Source organism: Eschrichtius robustus, chromosome 3 (assembly GCF_028021215.1).
Source record: "Eschrichtius robustus isolate mEscRob2 chromosome 3, mEscRob2.pri, whole genome shotgun sequence".
NCBI lineage: Eukaryota > Metazoa > Chordata > Mammalia > Artiodactyla > Eschrichtiidae > Eschrichtius > Eschrichtius robustus.
The window spans coordinates 148258812-148274867 of record NC_090826.1 but is presented as its reverse complement, the minus strand read 5'-3'; the positions used below and the strand labels follow the sequence as shown (position 1 = coordinate 148274867).

At 51.8% G+C, this 16056-nt stretch overlaps 1 protein-coding gene across 2 annotated transcripts in view; it reads left to right on the top strand.

Moving 5' to 3' along the window:
- Nucleotides 1-1948: 1948 nt before the first annotated feature.
- The window catches only part of VASH2 (vasohibin 2), a 36480-nt gene continuing 22372 nt past the window's right edge, over nucleotides 1949-16056 (top strand). The window contains exons 1-6 of one of the 2 annotated variants that reach the window (XM_068541446.1): nucleotides 1949-2078; nucleotides 2484-2526; nucleotides 2722-3151; nucleotides 10752-10840; nucleotides 14731-14787; nucleotides 15300-15374. In XM_068541446.1, coding sequence (XP_068397547.1) covers nucleotides 2876-3151; nucleotides 10752-10840; nucleotides 14731-14787; nucleotides 15300-15374 — 497 coding nt within the window. In that variant the 5' untranslated portion in view covers nucleotides 1949-2078; nucleotides 2484-2526; nucleotides 2722-2875. The remainder of the gene's footprint in view (nucleotides 2079-2483; nucleotides 2527-2721; nucleotides 3152-10751; nucleotides 10841-14730; nucleotides 14788-15299; nucleotides 15375-16056) is intronic. The other variant, XM_068541448.1, reaches the window with a different exon arrangement.

The window sequence follows — 16056 nt, the reverse complement described above, 5'->3', positions numbered from 1 at the left end:
CACTGCACCCCATCTCCTGGGGAAAAGAGAACAGATAGTTGGATACTGGAGATGAAAAACAAAAGCGTTTCCCTCAACTGTCAGGGAGTCCTGAGGTGCCTGGGGCGGGAAGATGAACCGATAATCCTCTCCGGTCCCTAGGATTTTGATTCAGGTAAAGCAGGAACCAGGCCCTGGTTTGACAGGGACATTGTAGTTGTTTGGATTTGGCCTGAGTCGGGACACTGGGAATCGATGCCAAGGACAGTGGCACATGCCAAACATTCTTCGATGTTCACCAACTGGTCTGATCACTTGAGCTTTGAGAGCTCAGTTTTCTCCTGAGGGGTGGTTAGGCCATATTCTCATCCTCTGCATAGAGATCTGCATCCTGAAATCCTAGTCTCCTGGGACTTGAAACCCCTGGGGAAGCGAGGAGAAGGGGACAGATTTGAGAGATGAGTGAGAAAAGAAGGGAGGAAGAATGTTCGAGATGAGAAAACAGCTCACTCTCTGAGGCATGTTTTCTCCTAATCAGGAAATGAAAACTGAGGCAATTATATATTGAGAGGATAATTCTCTTTCAATTCCCTAATTTTTTCTTCAAGTGTGCTTGTTCCACTTGAATTATTCAGATAATTTCCTGAATATTATTATTAGGTCCATTTCCTCTGTCTATCCAGACCTAAGTTTGTCTCCTTATGGAATCTATAAAGTCCTGGGCATGGGCTCTGTCTGCAGCTGTGCAGGACTGGTCCAGAATCCAGGTCTCCTCACCCAACACCTGGCTCTCAGCTACCCTCCAGCACCCGCCCCTCACCACGCCCTCCTCTGAAAGAGAAGTTCCAGGGTTAAGCATCCAGATAGAGATCTGTCATCAGTGGTCTTTGATGACTGCATTCTTAATTCGAGGTTAACTTAGCATTGCTGTCACAGCTGCTTCACTCCCCTCAAAGCTGGCAGGCTGGCCTGGAGTTTAAAGGGAAAGCATATTATGGCCAGGTTCCCAAGTGTCCATAAAAGAGGAAGTCAGAGGATCACAGAATCTTAGAGCCAGAACAGGCCTTGGAGAGTGAAGGGTCTGCTCTCCTCTTTTCATAAAGAGGCTAAGGCCCAGAACAGGCAAATGGCTTGTCCTGGATCACACAGCTTTGCCAAGTGATAAACCTGGACTTAGGGCCAGACCTCAGGTCAGTAGTCTGGGGCTCCTCCTCACCTTGCTCTTCTTTTAAGAAATAAAAAAAAGAAGAAGAAGAAGATGCCTTTAAGGAAAAGGTGTTTCCCTGGAGAGTGTGGGAGGGTCTCCACTTCACCGTGGCTCTGAAGCATCTCTCCACCCTCTCCCAACTCAGTAGCTGTGACAGAGCAGTGGGGACCTGGCTGACGTCCCCGGTTTTAGTGTCGCATATCAGCTTGGCTTTAAAGGGACTTTATTAATCATCACTAATGTCAGAGGGTATATGGCTGTGTCCCCTTGTTAGTTTTGGGGAATTTGTAATGTAGGATTAAAAAAAAAAAAGATTTAATATGGTGCCGTCATGTTTACATGCCTGCCTGAACCATCCATCACTGCCCGGTAGCGGCAGGTGACTGTGTGCCCAGCTTTCTTCAGGGAATGCTGTCCTATGACAAGCCCTCCTCTACCTCAGGGCCACTTCTTGGGTGGCTCTAATTCTCCTCTGCTTCCCATAGTTGCTTCCCCCGCAGTGCCACGACCCCTGGGGAAACTCTGTCTTAAGTCCCAGGGATAAACGCTCCAGCCCCGCGGCGCTCGCAGGACACGACAGCGATCGGATTTCGCGCGGCGGCCCAGCTTCCCCTACTCCTCACCCCTCCCGCCCGGGAACCCCGGGAGCCAATCAGAGCGTCGCGGAGCTCCGGGTTGTAGAGTCCCGCGCCCGGGACCCGCCCCTCTTTGTTGCGGTGGCCAATGGACGCAGTCGGAACATCGGCGGCTGCCCGGGTGACTCGGTTATATGTCACAGAATAACATTAGAGGATGGGACATGGAATGAGGCGACGGCCACAGCAGCCCCAGCAGCTCCCGCCACCCCCGCCGCCCGGAGAAGCCGTGCAGCCATGAGGCCGACCGTCCAGAGGTAGGGTACGGGAGCTGCGGTGCGCCCTTCCCGCGCCCCGCCTGCAGCCATTTCCCCGGGGTGCCTGGCACTGAAACTCAGGGAAGGGGGCGGGTGGAGCCACTGCCACAGGAGCCTGGGGGCCGGGGCCGCCCCTCGTCCGCCCAGCCTCGGGAGGGCTTCTTGTAAGAAACGCGGCCGCTTTTGCAAGCCGAGGATGTCGCTGGGCTCTCGCGGCAGCCCCGGGCGCTCACGTGCCGGCACGTTCTGGCTCGGCTCGGCGCTCGGCCACATCTGGCGACCAAGGGACGTGTGGAGCCTTGCGGGGACCTCCTGTTCCATCCCGCTGCACGAGCTGTCTTTCTTCTCCCTACCCCGTCCACTCCGCAGCCTTCACGCTCCTTGTCTTTCCCTCCCGCGGTTTAGGTGGGTGTGAAGCTTTGTGGCAAAATTCAAGTCGCCTTTCTAGGTAATTGCAGGGCTGGAAGCTCGTGTGCAATTCCCTGGTGGGTGGGTGGGCGTCCTGTCCGCGCGCGGGGGGAGCGGATAGGGAAGTGGGGACACTTCGAAGCCCCCCCCCCCCCACGTCTTGGCCACAGCCCCCTCCTTGGTTCCTCCGGGTGTCCACTTACCCTTGGTATGTGCTGGGTCTCACTGATTTCAGGCACGGCCCGTAAGCGGAGTTCCAGCCGCCGCTCCCCCTTCGCGCGTCCTGCTGCAGCCAGAAGCATGGAGAAGGCCGCCTCCGCGGGGCGCTGATCCCCGCGCCGCGCCCGCGCTCACACGCCCCCTGCCGCCCTCCCCGCCCCTGCCCCACCATGACCGGCTCGGCGGCCGACACTCACCGCTGCCCCCACCCCAAAGGCGCCAAAGGCACCCGGTCCCGGAGCAGCCACGCGCGGCCCGTGAGCCTCGCTACTAGCGGAGGCTCGGAGGAGGAGGACAAAGACGGCGGGGTGCTGTTTCACGTTAACAAGAGCGGCTTCCCCATCGACAGCCACACCTGGGAGCGCATGTGGATGCACGTGGCCAAAGTGCACCCCAAAGGGGGAGAAATGGTGGGCGCCATCAGGAACGCCACCTTCTTAGCAAAGGTTAGTGGCTCCGAAGGAAGGGGGTGGTGTGGGCAGTGATGGGACCATTTTGCCTGTACGTAGCAATTTCCATTTTCCTGGTCCTGCTGCAAACTCCCTTCCCCTCCTCATTTTTCCCAACAGCCTCCACCCCTTTGCTTAATTGAGATGTTTGCCTTGGACGTCTTAGGAATGGGGGAGGGAGAGAAAGGGGGCTTGTTGTCCTGGGACTGTGTGGTCGGCTTGTGCCAAGGTTTCTTTGAATCTGGAGCCAAACTCTATCATTTACTCAGCTCCGTGTACATCCTGCTTCAACGAAGACTATAGCCACCAAGTAGCACCAGTGATGCCAAGAATGCATAGGCCCCCTGGGGATCCCACCCCGCTTATCCTCTTTGGAGTTTCTTGGTCCTCCTCTGTCCCCTCCTGGTAAATGATTTATTAGGCTATGAATGATTTTACAATCAACCAGTCAGACTTCTCAGCGTGAATCATTCCTAGACTTTTTGCCAAATTTTTTTTTTTTTTTTATGACAGTGACTTTCAGCTCTGAAACTTGCAAAGCAGTCAGCTCTCTCTTTTCCCAGCTTATCTGGGCTCTGAGAAAAAAGAGTTTTAACTATGGCTTAAAAGGGACTTTCCAGTACACATGATGAATGAATCTCACTGGATAGAGAAAGAGGCTCAGGAGTGAAACTCTTTCTACCTTGGAGAGAAGCCAGTGAGCCAATTGGGTTTGGTGGCCAAAGATAATGTTAGTAAGATGGAGGAAGATGTGCAGTGGTCGCTGTATGAAGCACAAAAATGCAAACTGGAGGAGAAATGCTGCAGAGCCTGGGGGTTGTAGCATGGCAGATGGTTTCCCATCCATCCTGGGGACACTGGTATGGCCAAGAAGATTCCTGGACAGGTCTAGGAATGCCAGACCTGAGACCTGGAAGGCCATCTGGTCGAGCCCCCAACCTGGAACATCTGGTGACCTGAGCATCTGAGCCTGCAGGCCAGAAAGCTGCGTGTGCCCTTGGGAAAAGTAACAGAGCCTGTAAGCTGCCTGCTGTAGTTGGTTATGGTGTTTTATTACCCTGCTGGTCAATGAGATCTTCATTATGCCCAGCGAGAATCTTGCCTGCTTTTGTGTCAGCTATAATTACCCTTGCTGAGTCCTCCTTGAGGACTCAGAGCCTGAGAACAACCCTGATACTGGAGTGCAGTTCTGACTTCGGAGTCTGTCCTCCCTTAAGTGAGCCTTTCTCATTTAGCACCCTTAGCACCTGATTGTGTCTTCTGATTGTGGCTTCATCTTTCTCCCAACATTGTGGGTGGGGACCCCCTTTCTCTGTGGGAATCAGACAATGTCAGTGTTGGTAGAGACCAATCCTGTACCTTTCAGCAGAATCCCTTCCTCTTTCTGAAGGCCTCCTGGGAATGGGGGGCTTGTCGCGTCACAGGGTAGCTCCCAGGCCTGGCCAGATTTGGTCACTGGGAAACTCTTCTCTGACACTGAACAGAGCTCCTCCTCCTCCCCTTCTCGGTCACATGTCACCACTGATTCTTGTGCTCAAGAACCAAAGGGCGGCACACGTCGAGTTCCTGTGCTACTCATAGCTCCCTCGAATGTTACGAGATGGTTCTCTTGGAGTAAGGAAAGGACTTGGAGCGAAAAAATCAAGGGATTGAATTCTGGATCTGGTTGTGCTACCTCTAGCTTTGTGGCCTAGGTTACTCACTTAAAATCTCCGGCCTTAGTTTTCTGGCCTATAAAATGTGAGTAGATCAGATTTCATGTAAAGTTCTTTCCAACTCTCAAATCCCATGGTGTTATGACCCATTAGTCTTCAGGTTTCTAGTCATCTGTGTGACACTAGAGGTGCACTGGATTATTCTGCATCTTCCTTTAATCGTCTTTGTCCACAGGTAGTTCCTTTCACCTTTTCTTATGTGCCATAGTTCTCAGATCAGCTCACTTTCCTCCTCCTCTTTCTAAGACAATTGCTAGTTTGTCATCAGTCAGTCCCCGAAAACATGAGCACAGTAAGAAACACAATATTCTAAATGTTGTCTGAGCAGCTTAGAACATAAATTACTACTTCCTGAGACCTGTACTTGATACTTCCGTTATTGTGGCTGAATTCTGCGTTCTTAAAAAATGAGCTTTCTTTCTTTCTTTTTTTTGAATATAGTGGCCATATCATATTGTACTTTCGTAGTAACCGGAAGGTCTCATGAGAACTGCCAAGCCAGGGCAACCCCAGGCTGAACATGGGCATCGGCTTTTTGAACCTAAATAAAGAGCTTCACATTTCTCTCTCTTACACTGCATCATAATGCTTGGTTCTCCATCCTCAATGCCCATCACAGCATCCCGTCTCTCCCTGGTCCTGGCATTCCCCAAACCCTGACCCCTGTGCAGGCCCTGGGATGGGAACAGCTTTGAAAGTTCCTGTTTCCAGGAGCCACTCCTCTCTGATTTGAGGGCTGTTCCTGCACTCAGCTCAGCAGACTTTTTCCTCTGGGGCCAAGTCCTTTTCTCCTTTAATCAGATCAGTGTCTTGCTGAGGAATTTGTACAGAAGGGGGGTGGTGGTGGAGTGGTGGTGGAAGGGTTGGAGAGTTTCAGGGAGGTGAACCTTTTTTTGGCAATTGAATTGTGGACTGAGAAGCAAAAGAAGTGGCCAGGGGAAGGTGTCAAAGGCGTGAGAGGAGGACTGAATGACACTTTCTTTGGCCACAGGACATTTTGTTAGCAGCCGTGGTAATTTCTGCCCAAAGATCCAGGTGCCCCCACTGGGGAAAGGGGGACAGGTGTCACCTGCTCTGCAATCCTAAATTTGTGACTGCAGGCCTCTCCCCTGGTGGTGACTGGGTCTGAAGTTAACAATTGACTAGGTGAAAGCCAGGGTTTTTCAGGGATAGTGCAAGAAAGCAGCACGGGTCAATTGGAGGATAGTAGAGGTTGGGAAGGGAGGGGCAGGGAGGATGGCTGGCCCAGAAAAAACAGCTGGGCCGACTAGGAAACAACACCTCCTGCTTCTCGACTGGCTGGAGCCCGACTGTCCTGGGGCAGACAGCCAGATGGATTCAGCAGGAAACACCAAGCCGTTTCTTGCAGACACCACGTTTTTGTGCCTCATTCTCACGCTGATCCCAAATTGGGAAATAATTCACATTTAGAGGACTCAGCTTTGCGTCAGTGAAGAAGTGTGAGGGCTTTGGGGCCAGACTTTGCTGTGGTCAGGGCTCCTCTCCTGCCCCCTGCTGGCTCACACAGGCAATGCACTTTCTCCCCTGTCCTGCGTTCAAAACCATCCATCCGTCCTACCTTCCTGCTCAGCCCAAGGTTGTGACCGCTGGACCAGGTCACCATCAACTGATTCCTGGCTGCTCCTGATGCAGGGGCCTGGGGCCCATCCTTGGCCCAAGAGTGATGTTCCATGCTCCCCCCCCCACCGCCGCCCAAGGTTGCCAGAGAAAATTCTTCTGCCTGGCACCTGCACAGTGTATATAATGCATATTCAGAGCAGGGACGGCAAAAGGCTTCACTTTCTCCTTGTACTTTCTTGTTAAAGACTCTTGGTGCCTGGGGCTCTCGATGCCTCCCTGGCTCCTTTCCTGGCTTCTCCCTTCTTTCCACATGGTGATGCATGGTGATGATACACACTCGTGTCCTTCCACATCCCTTCTTGCATTCTTCTGACAGGGCATTGCATTTGGCAAGAATGGAGTGAAAGAGAGCCTGTCCACAAAAGCTTGCCTGTGGTTTGTTTCATTTTTCTTCTTGAACAACCATATTCCTGTCCACTCCCCTCCTTCCCCCTATTCCCTACCCTCAGGGACCCCACCCCCTAACTGTAGGCACAGTGCCTGTGTGGAGAGGGTGGTTTTGATCTGTGCCCTCTAGATTCTGCCTTCATCAGCTGGGCTGTGGCTTGAGATGGCTGGATGCAGGCGGCAGGAGGGAATCTAGAGGGACAGGGCCAGGGGAATTCTAGGTTGGAGTCTCAGCTGAAAGGGGGCAGGAAAATAACAGGAGAGACTCTCAGGACCCCAGTCAGGGAGGAGAAGAAAAAAAAGGAGTGTGCCCTGGTCTTTTCATAAAAGTTTGTACCAATTAATTTTCCCATCATGCCGTATGAGAGCATCCTCACCAGCACTGAGTATCCACATTTCAGAATATCTCTGCTAATTGGAGAGGCAAAAAATGACATTTTACAGTGGCTTTAATTTGCAGTTCTTAAATTGTTAGTGTGCTGGAACGTTTTTAAAAAATATTTATTCACTATTTGCATTTCTTCTTTTGTGAATTGTCTTTTCATGGCCATTTTAAAAATTGTGCTAACGTATAATTTACCATTTTAACCATTTGAAGTGTACAGTTCTGTGAATTAAAGATATTCACATTGTTGTGCAACCATCACCACCTTCCGTCTCCAGAAATTTTTCTTCTTCCCTGACTAAAACTTTGTGCCCATTAAACACTCAGTTCCCATTTCTCCCTCCCCTCAGCCCCTGGCAACCACCCTTTTACTTTCTGTCTCTATGAATTTGACTACTATAGGAATCTCACATAAGAGAAATCGTCCAATATTTTGTCCTTTTGTGACTGGATTATTTCACTTAGCATAAGGTCTTCAACGTTCTGGCATGTATAGCATGTGTCAGAATGTCCCTCCTTTTTAAGGCTGAATAATATCCCATTGCATATATGCTACATTTTGTTTATCCATTTATCTGTTGATGGACACTTGGGTTGCTTCCACCTTCTGGGGCCACTTTCTTTTCATTGAGGTCTAGAGAGTTTTCTTATCACTTTGTATGAACTCTTCATGAATTAAGGATATTAACTCATGGTCACCACGTGTCCACAGGGGAAGTGGGTGCTTCCCCCACTCAGGCAGATGTGAGAAGGCATCTTGGTGACGCTCCTGAGTTGAGTGTCTGGGGGCTCAGGCCCTGCTGATTCTGTTTTCCAGTTACTGAAAAGTGGAGACCATTCAGGCTCCCCTAGCTAGACCTCTGAAAGCACACTGTTGATGAATAATGATAACACAGCTAACACTTAAAACACCGAGTGCCAAGCCCCAAGTTGTCTGCTTTATACATTAGGTCATATAATCCTCACAACCAGCTCAGAAGGTTTGAAGTAGGTGATATCCTCTCCTATTTTATCAGGAAGGAACCGGAGGCTTAGAGAGGCCGTGCAGCTTGCCCAGGGTCCACAGGAGTAGGTGACAAAGCAAGGACTCATGATTACACCCCAAGGAGCCTGCCTGGTTTATAGTCCATCATCCTGTGGGGCCTTGGCAGCCCGAAGTGGTGCTTGGGAGCTGCCCCAGCCTGAGCCCCAGCCTGAGCCCCAGCCTGAGCCCCCTCCAGCTGTCCCAGACGGCAGGGTGGGCTGTAGCCAGATGACATCATCCCCTCAGCAGTCTCGGCTTCTCTCCCACCACAGCCCGGCTCCCCAGCTGGGGTCTGGGGAACGTGACTGCAGCTCCTGCACTCACTCTTAGCTGGGGCTGAGGTAACAAGACAGCTGTTTTTAAAAGCCCTTGGGCGCCACTGGGCTGCTATTCTGAGGACCGGCTGCTGCCTGACTCCCCCCATCATCTGGCTCTTGTGGGCTCCGCTGGGCTTGGGGGAGTTGAAATAACTTGGTGGTTGGCCCCCAAAGCCGACTCAGAGCCAGGTCACTCCGGCTTCCTCAGGGCTTTGGCCAAGGGACATCCCTCTGGGGATCCCTCGGGTGGCTGGTGATTCTCCGGGGCGTTGTCCCATGCTTGCCTGGGTAGAGGTATGCTCCTGCCTTCATAAACTCTGTCGTTTGCCACCTCCCTCTTGTACCTGGCCTAGAGCTTGGACCACTGGAGGTGGAAAGAAATGGTTGTTCTCGTCTCCCCTGCTTCCTCACTTCTCTGTGAAAGCTCTGTCACATTCTTATGCAGAATTCCAGGTGTGGGTAGATCAGTGGATGTTACTGCCAAAAGCAGGGACAAGCGTCCTCACGTTTGCTAGGTCGGAAACACCAGGACGCGCATCGTATTTTGACTCTGGGCTGGGCGGGGGTGTTGTGGGAATGGCCCTATAAGCAGATGTTCAGATGGGAACGTTTTGCTCCCAAAAATGACTCTCCAAGACAGGAATGTGATTTGAGTTGATATGTTGTAAACAAAATGTTTGCAGAACAGCTGTGAGTGTGTGCACACAGTCTCACATTCTCTCTCTGTCTTTCACACATGCAGTCATGCACACACACACACACGCTCTGCACCTTGGCTGTGAAATCGGATGTGTGACTAGTTCCCTTCTATTTTAAGTAAAAGCAGTGGAAGATGCAGAAGTATGAAGAGCCTCCTGCTTCAGGCCCGGGGGACCCCCTCGCCCTCCAGCTTGGCTGTGGGGCCTGAGCTTGCAGAGCTGGGGACAGAACTGGGGACCGTCCGTGGGCAGCGTCTGGCGCTGGTGCCCAGCCAGACTGCCCCGTGCTGTCCCTAAGTCTGTTCACCAGTGGCTTCACCTTCCATCAGCTAAGTACTAAATCCCCAGGGCCTTCCTTTCCCTGTTTTCTTAGAGGGTGGAACTAATCTGTCCTGTGGCCCCTTGTGCCCCTCCCTAAGCGGCTTAGTCCTCCTCTCCTTCCTGCTGGAGCTACAGACCCACATGGGCTGAGTGTCTCTGTCACCAGCGCCCCTCCCTCCACCCATCGGAGAGGCTGAGGTTAAGGGACTGGGTAACATAGAGAAGAAATAAAGCAGAAACTGCCGCCTTGCTTCCCAGGAGTGACTGGATTGGAAGCCCCTGCTTGTTCTCGCTCTTGGCCTGGTCGGCAGGGTTGCTCAGAGCTGGGTGGTGTCTCAGCTCTAAATTCCCGAGAAGAGGGACTTACGTCCCCCTTTTCAGTCCTGGCCCGCCGTTGCTCCCTTCCCTTCCCAGCGGGGGTTAGGACGTCATACCCTCCGCTGGTGAATGTTGACCAAGAGGCAGACTAGGAGATGCCCAGGCAGACTGGGCAGCCGGATGGGGTCAGAGGGTAAGATGGCTCACGAGTGAGAGGAGCTGCACTTACCTGGGAAGATTCAAGGCAAGAAGGGAATCTTTCCTAATGCACTTGGGGCTGGACTCAGGGAATGGATGTGATGGGCATTGCAGGGGGTGGTGGTGAAGAGAAATGGCATGTGTGGCACCATGTTGCATTCCTTCGGGGCGCCATACATCTTGTGTTCAGTGGTGCCCTGGAGTGGGCACATACAATGGTGACACCAGACACGCAGCAAAAGTGTAGTCGTGCAGTAGAAGTGTGAGGGTTAATGGAGCACCTCTGAACCCTCCTGGACCAGGCCTGGGGAGGGGGGGACACTATAGGACATGGTCCTTGGCCTCAAGAAGGGCTGAGGCTCTCATGGGGAGGCAGGCGGTGTTCACACCGCAATACACAAAGGGCCATAGAGAGCCGCTGCGACCCAGGGCGGAGTGTGTACCAAGGGAACGCAGAGAGAGGACTGGCCGGTCTTGGGAGACCTTGTCCAGGAGGCACCAGTTGAACGGGTGCCCAGGCCAGCGTGGCCGTCTGCCCTCAGGAGTAGCTCTGCATCTCCTTGATAAAATGATCTCTCTCTACTTCCCTGCAGCCTTCAGTACCCCAGGTTCCCAACTACAGGCTGTCGATGACGATCCCAGACTGGCTCCAGGCAATCCAGAACTACATGAAGACACTACAGTATCCTTCCGACCAGGGTCTGAGCAGACCCAGCCCGGGGACAGGCGTGATGATCGCACGCCTGGTGGCGGCTCTGTCCCCACCTGGTCAGCAAATGCTGTCTGAGGTTGGCGAGGCCGGGCACGGAGGGATGCCTCGATGTGACAGTCTAGAAGAAGTGACACTGGAGGACGTCATCGCAGTGATCAGACCCTCTCCGTTTAAGCAGGGTGTGGGCCGGGACGGCAAAGGGCAGCGAAGCGGCGGTGGGCAGCACACGCCCCTCTTCCTTCCATCTACTCCTCTTTCTCCACCTCCTCCTCCTTGGTTATCCTTGGCTCCCTCCATCTCTCCTCCTGTACCAGCTTTCTTTCTTCCTCTTCCTTCCTAGTCTTTTTTTTTTTTTTTTTTTTTTTTAGTATATCTGTTTATTTATTTATGGCTGCGTCGGGTCTTAGTTGCGGCACACGGGGTCTTCGTTGAGGCGTGCGGGATCTTTCGTTGCAGCATGTGCTCTTTGTTGTGGCGTGCAGGTTTTCCCTCTCTAGTTGTGGTGCACGGGCTCCAGGGCGCATGGGCTCAGTAGTTGCGGCGCGCAGGCTTAGTTGCTCCGCGGCATGTGGGATCTTAGTTCCCAGACCAGGGCTCGAACCCGAGTCCCCTGCGCTGGAAGGCGGATTCTCAACCACTGGAACGCCAGGGAAGCCCCCCTCCTAGTCTTCTGTTCCTTTTCTTTCACTTTTTGGCCTGATCCTGACCGCTCATCATCTACAAGAGGCCCACCTGGCGTTGCCTTTGGCGCCTGGTGCCCTTGGTCCATTCTGCATGAGTGAATGGGGCCCTGGTCTGGGGGCCCTCTCCCCTCATGCGAGTTTGAAGAAGAGCTGAGAAGTCCTGTGGGTCCAGGCTGGGTGCAGACCAGCCAGCCTGTGGCCCCTTTTCTTCTCCAGTGTTCGCAGTCAGGATTACATCTGTTCTGAGTGCCCATATGAGCTACGTTGTAAGAACCAAGGGGCAGGGTCAGATGGTCCCCTCGCCACGGCTGGTGGTTTATCAGGGATGGGTGTCAGACGGGAGCCGGGCCAACAGAGGAGGTGTATGTGAGTGGGACAGGCCGTTTGCCCAAGCGAGTCAGTGAGCATCTCAGCTAAGCCAGCATCGGACCCCCTGCCGAGGCAGCTGCTGCCATCCTAGCCCCCAGCACATTGTTCAGGAGGTCTGCTGACCTCTGTCCTTCCTCCCTAAAGGCATAGAACTTAGCAGAAAGGATTTCACGGGGCGCTGCACACATGTCCCACATGCCTGGGAAGAGGCCTCCCCTTTCTGTGCTATAGGCAAGAAGCTTTCCTGTGGACTTTTGTGTTTTCCCTGAAGGTAAGGGTCCTACCAGATGAGAACTGCCTCTCGTTTGGGTGGGCAGATTACTTGATTAGCCTCTCAGTTCCCACTTCACGGACTGTGAACTCCCCTGCATGGCATCTTCCTCATAGAATCCTGAAGCGATATTAGAGAAGATAACACCAGCCTCCAGGGGTCAGGCGGACAGTTCTAGCCCACGGAAGGCTGATGTCGGTGCTGATCGCTGAACTGGGACCCCACGTGGGGAGTTCCATGTGGCCCAGAAGCATAAACTCCTGCCGGAGTCGACCTGGACCCCAAAAGCTGAGCCTTCCTGGATGTGATCGACTCCTCACAGAACGTTTCAGAAGGTGACAGAAATTAGCATGGCTCCCCCCTTCTATTTAGGACATGGTCTTCACAAGGATCATCTGGTTGGAGATTAAAGAGGACAAGCCTGGCCGCTGGGAATGCACTGATGGGGCAAATTTGCATGTGCTTTACATATCATTGGCTCATTCTCCCGTAAAGGCTGCAGCCCATTCTCAGTCCTGAAGGATCTGCTTTTTCATTTTTCCCTTCACTGACCCATTGTGATGGTCACTGAGCTGGTTCACTGACTGCAGAGAGGGCTGGAGAAGGGAAAGCACCACCATGCTGCTGGGATCAGGCTCCAGGTCATCTGGCCATTGGAGTAACCTCTTTGTTCTACCTCCTGACCAGCCTTTTATTTAATTCCTTGGGCCTTCCTACTGCTTTGTCCTGGATGCAGTGACTGATGCTAGGGTATGGGGACCGATTGGGGCCAGCCCTGACCACAGATGTCCTCAGCTGGGGACGGGAAAGGACAAATCCTGCCTTCCCTTCTGACAGCCTCACAGCGTTGGCCAGCAGGAGTGCTGACCTTGCACTGGGTTCTGGAAAGAGAAGTCCCCACCCCCGAGCTCTGCTGTGTAGGGAGCAGAGGGTGAAGTCTCTCTCTCCAGGCAGCGTTTACAGGAGGCTCTCCTCCCCAGGCCCATAACTGTAAGGAACGGAGAAAGAATGGTCGGGTAGTTTTTTATTATTTTATTAGAGGTTTGTCTCACTCCATGCACTAGATGTATAAACTAGACGTATGAACAGGGGGAAAATTGGGCATATAAATAGAACTTTTGCCAATTGCATGCTACTTTAAATATACAAGGAATCTCACTATTTGAATGAAATCTTTGGTAAAGTGGAAAATCATTTCACAATGAGGCTACGTAGCCCTTCATTTTTCTCTCGTATCTCTAGGGTTTTGTATATTGTATTTTTAAAAAGCTGGGCAAGCCTGTATTGTTATTGGTTATTCTTATGGCTCATGCTGGTAATTTCCAAACGGTGAGCTTGTTAAAATCATCTCCTGGCCCTCACCCTAGAACTTCCAATTCGACAGCGCCAGGTGGGGCGACTCTGACATCAGGGGCTAAGACCATGGCCTGAAATCAGAATCTCTAAGGATGGAGCCCAGAATCTGCTTATAACAAACTCTCCAGGTGATCGTTACATATGTTTGTGTCTTAGCGGCCAAGCACATCTTTGCCCGGAGAGGAATCCCAACCCTTGTTGGGAGGGTGTGCAGTGCCTTGAGGTGATCATTGCAACTTTCTGCAGCTGCTCATACCACTGTAGGGGCACACGTCGAACCTCATACTTCCTGCCTGGGCTACAGGTTCATGCTTCATTAGCACCTTCCCAATATGCACTTTTTCTATAGGATTTTGTTTGAGGCAGGAAAGAGAAACATATAAAACAACTGTTCTTCAGGCTCAGAAAAAAATCAAGATCCAGTCTCAGAGAGCCCGGTGTCTGAGAATCTCCAGTCTCCTTCAGAATGAGCTGGTGCAGGCTTGCCAGTCCCTGAGACCTTGTGGGCAACCAGCTAAATCCCAGTTTGTGGATAATGCTGTCATCTTCTCAGATCTAGTAATCAATGTCAAATATCAGTCCAGGCATGAAATGAAAGTGCTGTCGCCACAGTAAGCTCTGCTGCAGAGTCTGCGCTCTTGAGAAACCCTACTACCACCTATCCACCTTCCATCCATAACCCTTCCATCCTTCCTTTCACCCATCCATCAACCTTCCTTTCTATCTGTCCATTCATCCATCCATCCACTCTTCTATCAATTCCATCCTTCCTTCCTTCCATCCACCCATCCATTCACTTATTCCTCATTTATTTAATAATACTTGCTAAATGGAATATGTTGGGCTTGTGCCAGGCTTTATGGGTGACACAAAAGATGATAAATGGTCCCAACTCTCAAAGGGCTGGTAGTCTAGTAGATGAATTAAGACGTAGTCAACTAAACAAAATACAGAGCAGATTGAAAATAGCTATTGTATAGATCCAAGGTGCTTTGGGGCCTAAGTTAGAAAGTAGATTTCTAGGGCAGGACAGAGAGGAGGGAAGATACTGTGGGCGATCTTCTGGCTACAGGCCACCTTCTGGAAAGCCCCCACTTCCTCATCCCTTTGAGAAATCCCTCTGCTGGATTACTGGGACCTTTGGAGTTTTCTGTCACTTTCCCTTTACATACTTCACACAGATACAATCATACAGGGACCCAGTTCTTTGAAATTAGGAAAATGAGACCGCTGAGTGGGTAAGTGGTGCATGATCTGTGGGCCAGGTGACCATGCTCCTATCTGAGAGCCGCCATCTTTCTCTCCCACTCTCTCTCCTTCATCCCAGTGCTCAAATATTCTGGTCTGTAAGGGGCTAGGGGTGCCCCGGGCCAGGTTGGCGGTGGGGCTGAGCTAAGCTCAGTGGTGGAGACTAACTCAGGGGCGGGGCAGACCTGTGAAATTTGTTTTATGTGGCCTTTTTCACTTGCTGCATTGTAACACCCGTGTCCTGGGTTAGTGGGAGGGTGCTGGGTAGTACAAAAACTAATCTCCCGGAACTACGTCTTGCAGAGAGGAGTGGAGAATTTAGGAATTTAGTTCCACCAGGTGCGGATGCGCTTTGCGAGCCTCCTGTGAGGCAAGTTCTGCCCTTTCTCTCTGTACTCCTGCATGCTGCCTAGTGTGGCGATGGGCATGCTGGTGGATTGGCACACAGACCGACTGCGTAATTAAATAAGTCTGAGATCCTTTGCTGTGCTCTACCCTACAGGTTAATGGAAACAGCGAAAGAAATGACTCGGGAGTCCTTGCCTATCAAATGCCTTGAAGCTGTCATCCTGGGCATGTATCCTTTAAGTGATGTAAGCTTAAATTTACTCCATAGATGATGGCTTCACTGTGGGGCTGTTTGTGGATCCTAGATCCACAGAGGTGATGCCTGTTGTCTCCTTGGAGGAAAGTGTCAAGCCCTCCTGGTGCTTCTCTTGAACTTTCACCATCTGGAGTTGAACCAAATCAGAGCTTGGACCATCATCAGTGTAACCTGTGAGCTGAAGCCTGCATCAAGGTCAGCTCCCAGGCCAGACGCATTAGTCACGAGGAGAATTCTATCTTCAAGGGACCAGCGAGAGAGTGTGTATCATTATTTTTTGCATTAATCTGGCATTGCAACAGTAAAGACACTCCAAGGAAAATGGGATTATCCAAAGCCATCTCCAGGGAAAGTTCTATGAGTGGATTGCAGAGGAGACCAATGGCTTAGTGTCCTGACCCTACGGGACATAAAGCTGAAACAAGGGTCTGGTCTCTCCACACTTCCTGCTCCGTTTTCCACCAGACTCCTGGATCCTCAGCCTGAGGGGGAATATGGTCCAGAATAACTGTGATGGCACTGATTTATTAGTGGTGGTGGCAGTAGAATATGATCTGGTAGAAAAGCAGAGAAACTCCCAGTCCTGGGGCAGACGGCTGGGGTGAACCGGCCAAGGGAACACAGTAAGACATGAGCCCAAGAGGTGATCCCAGGT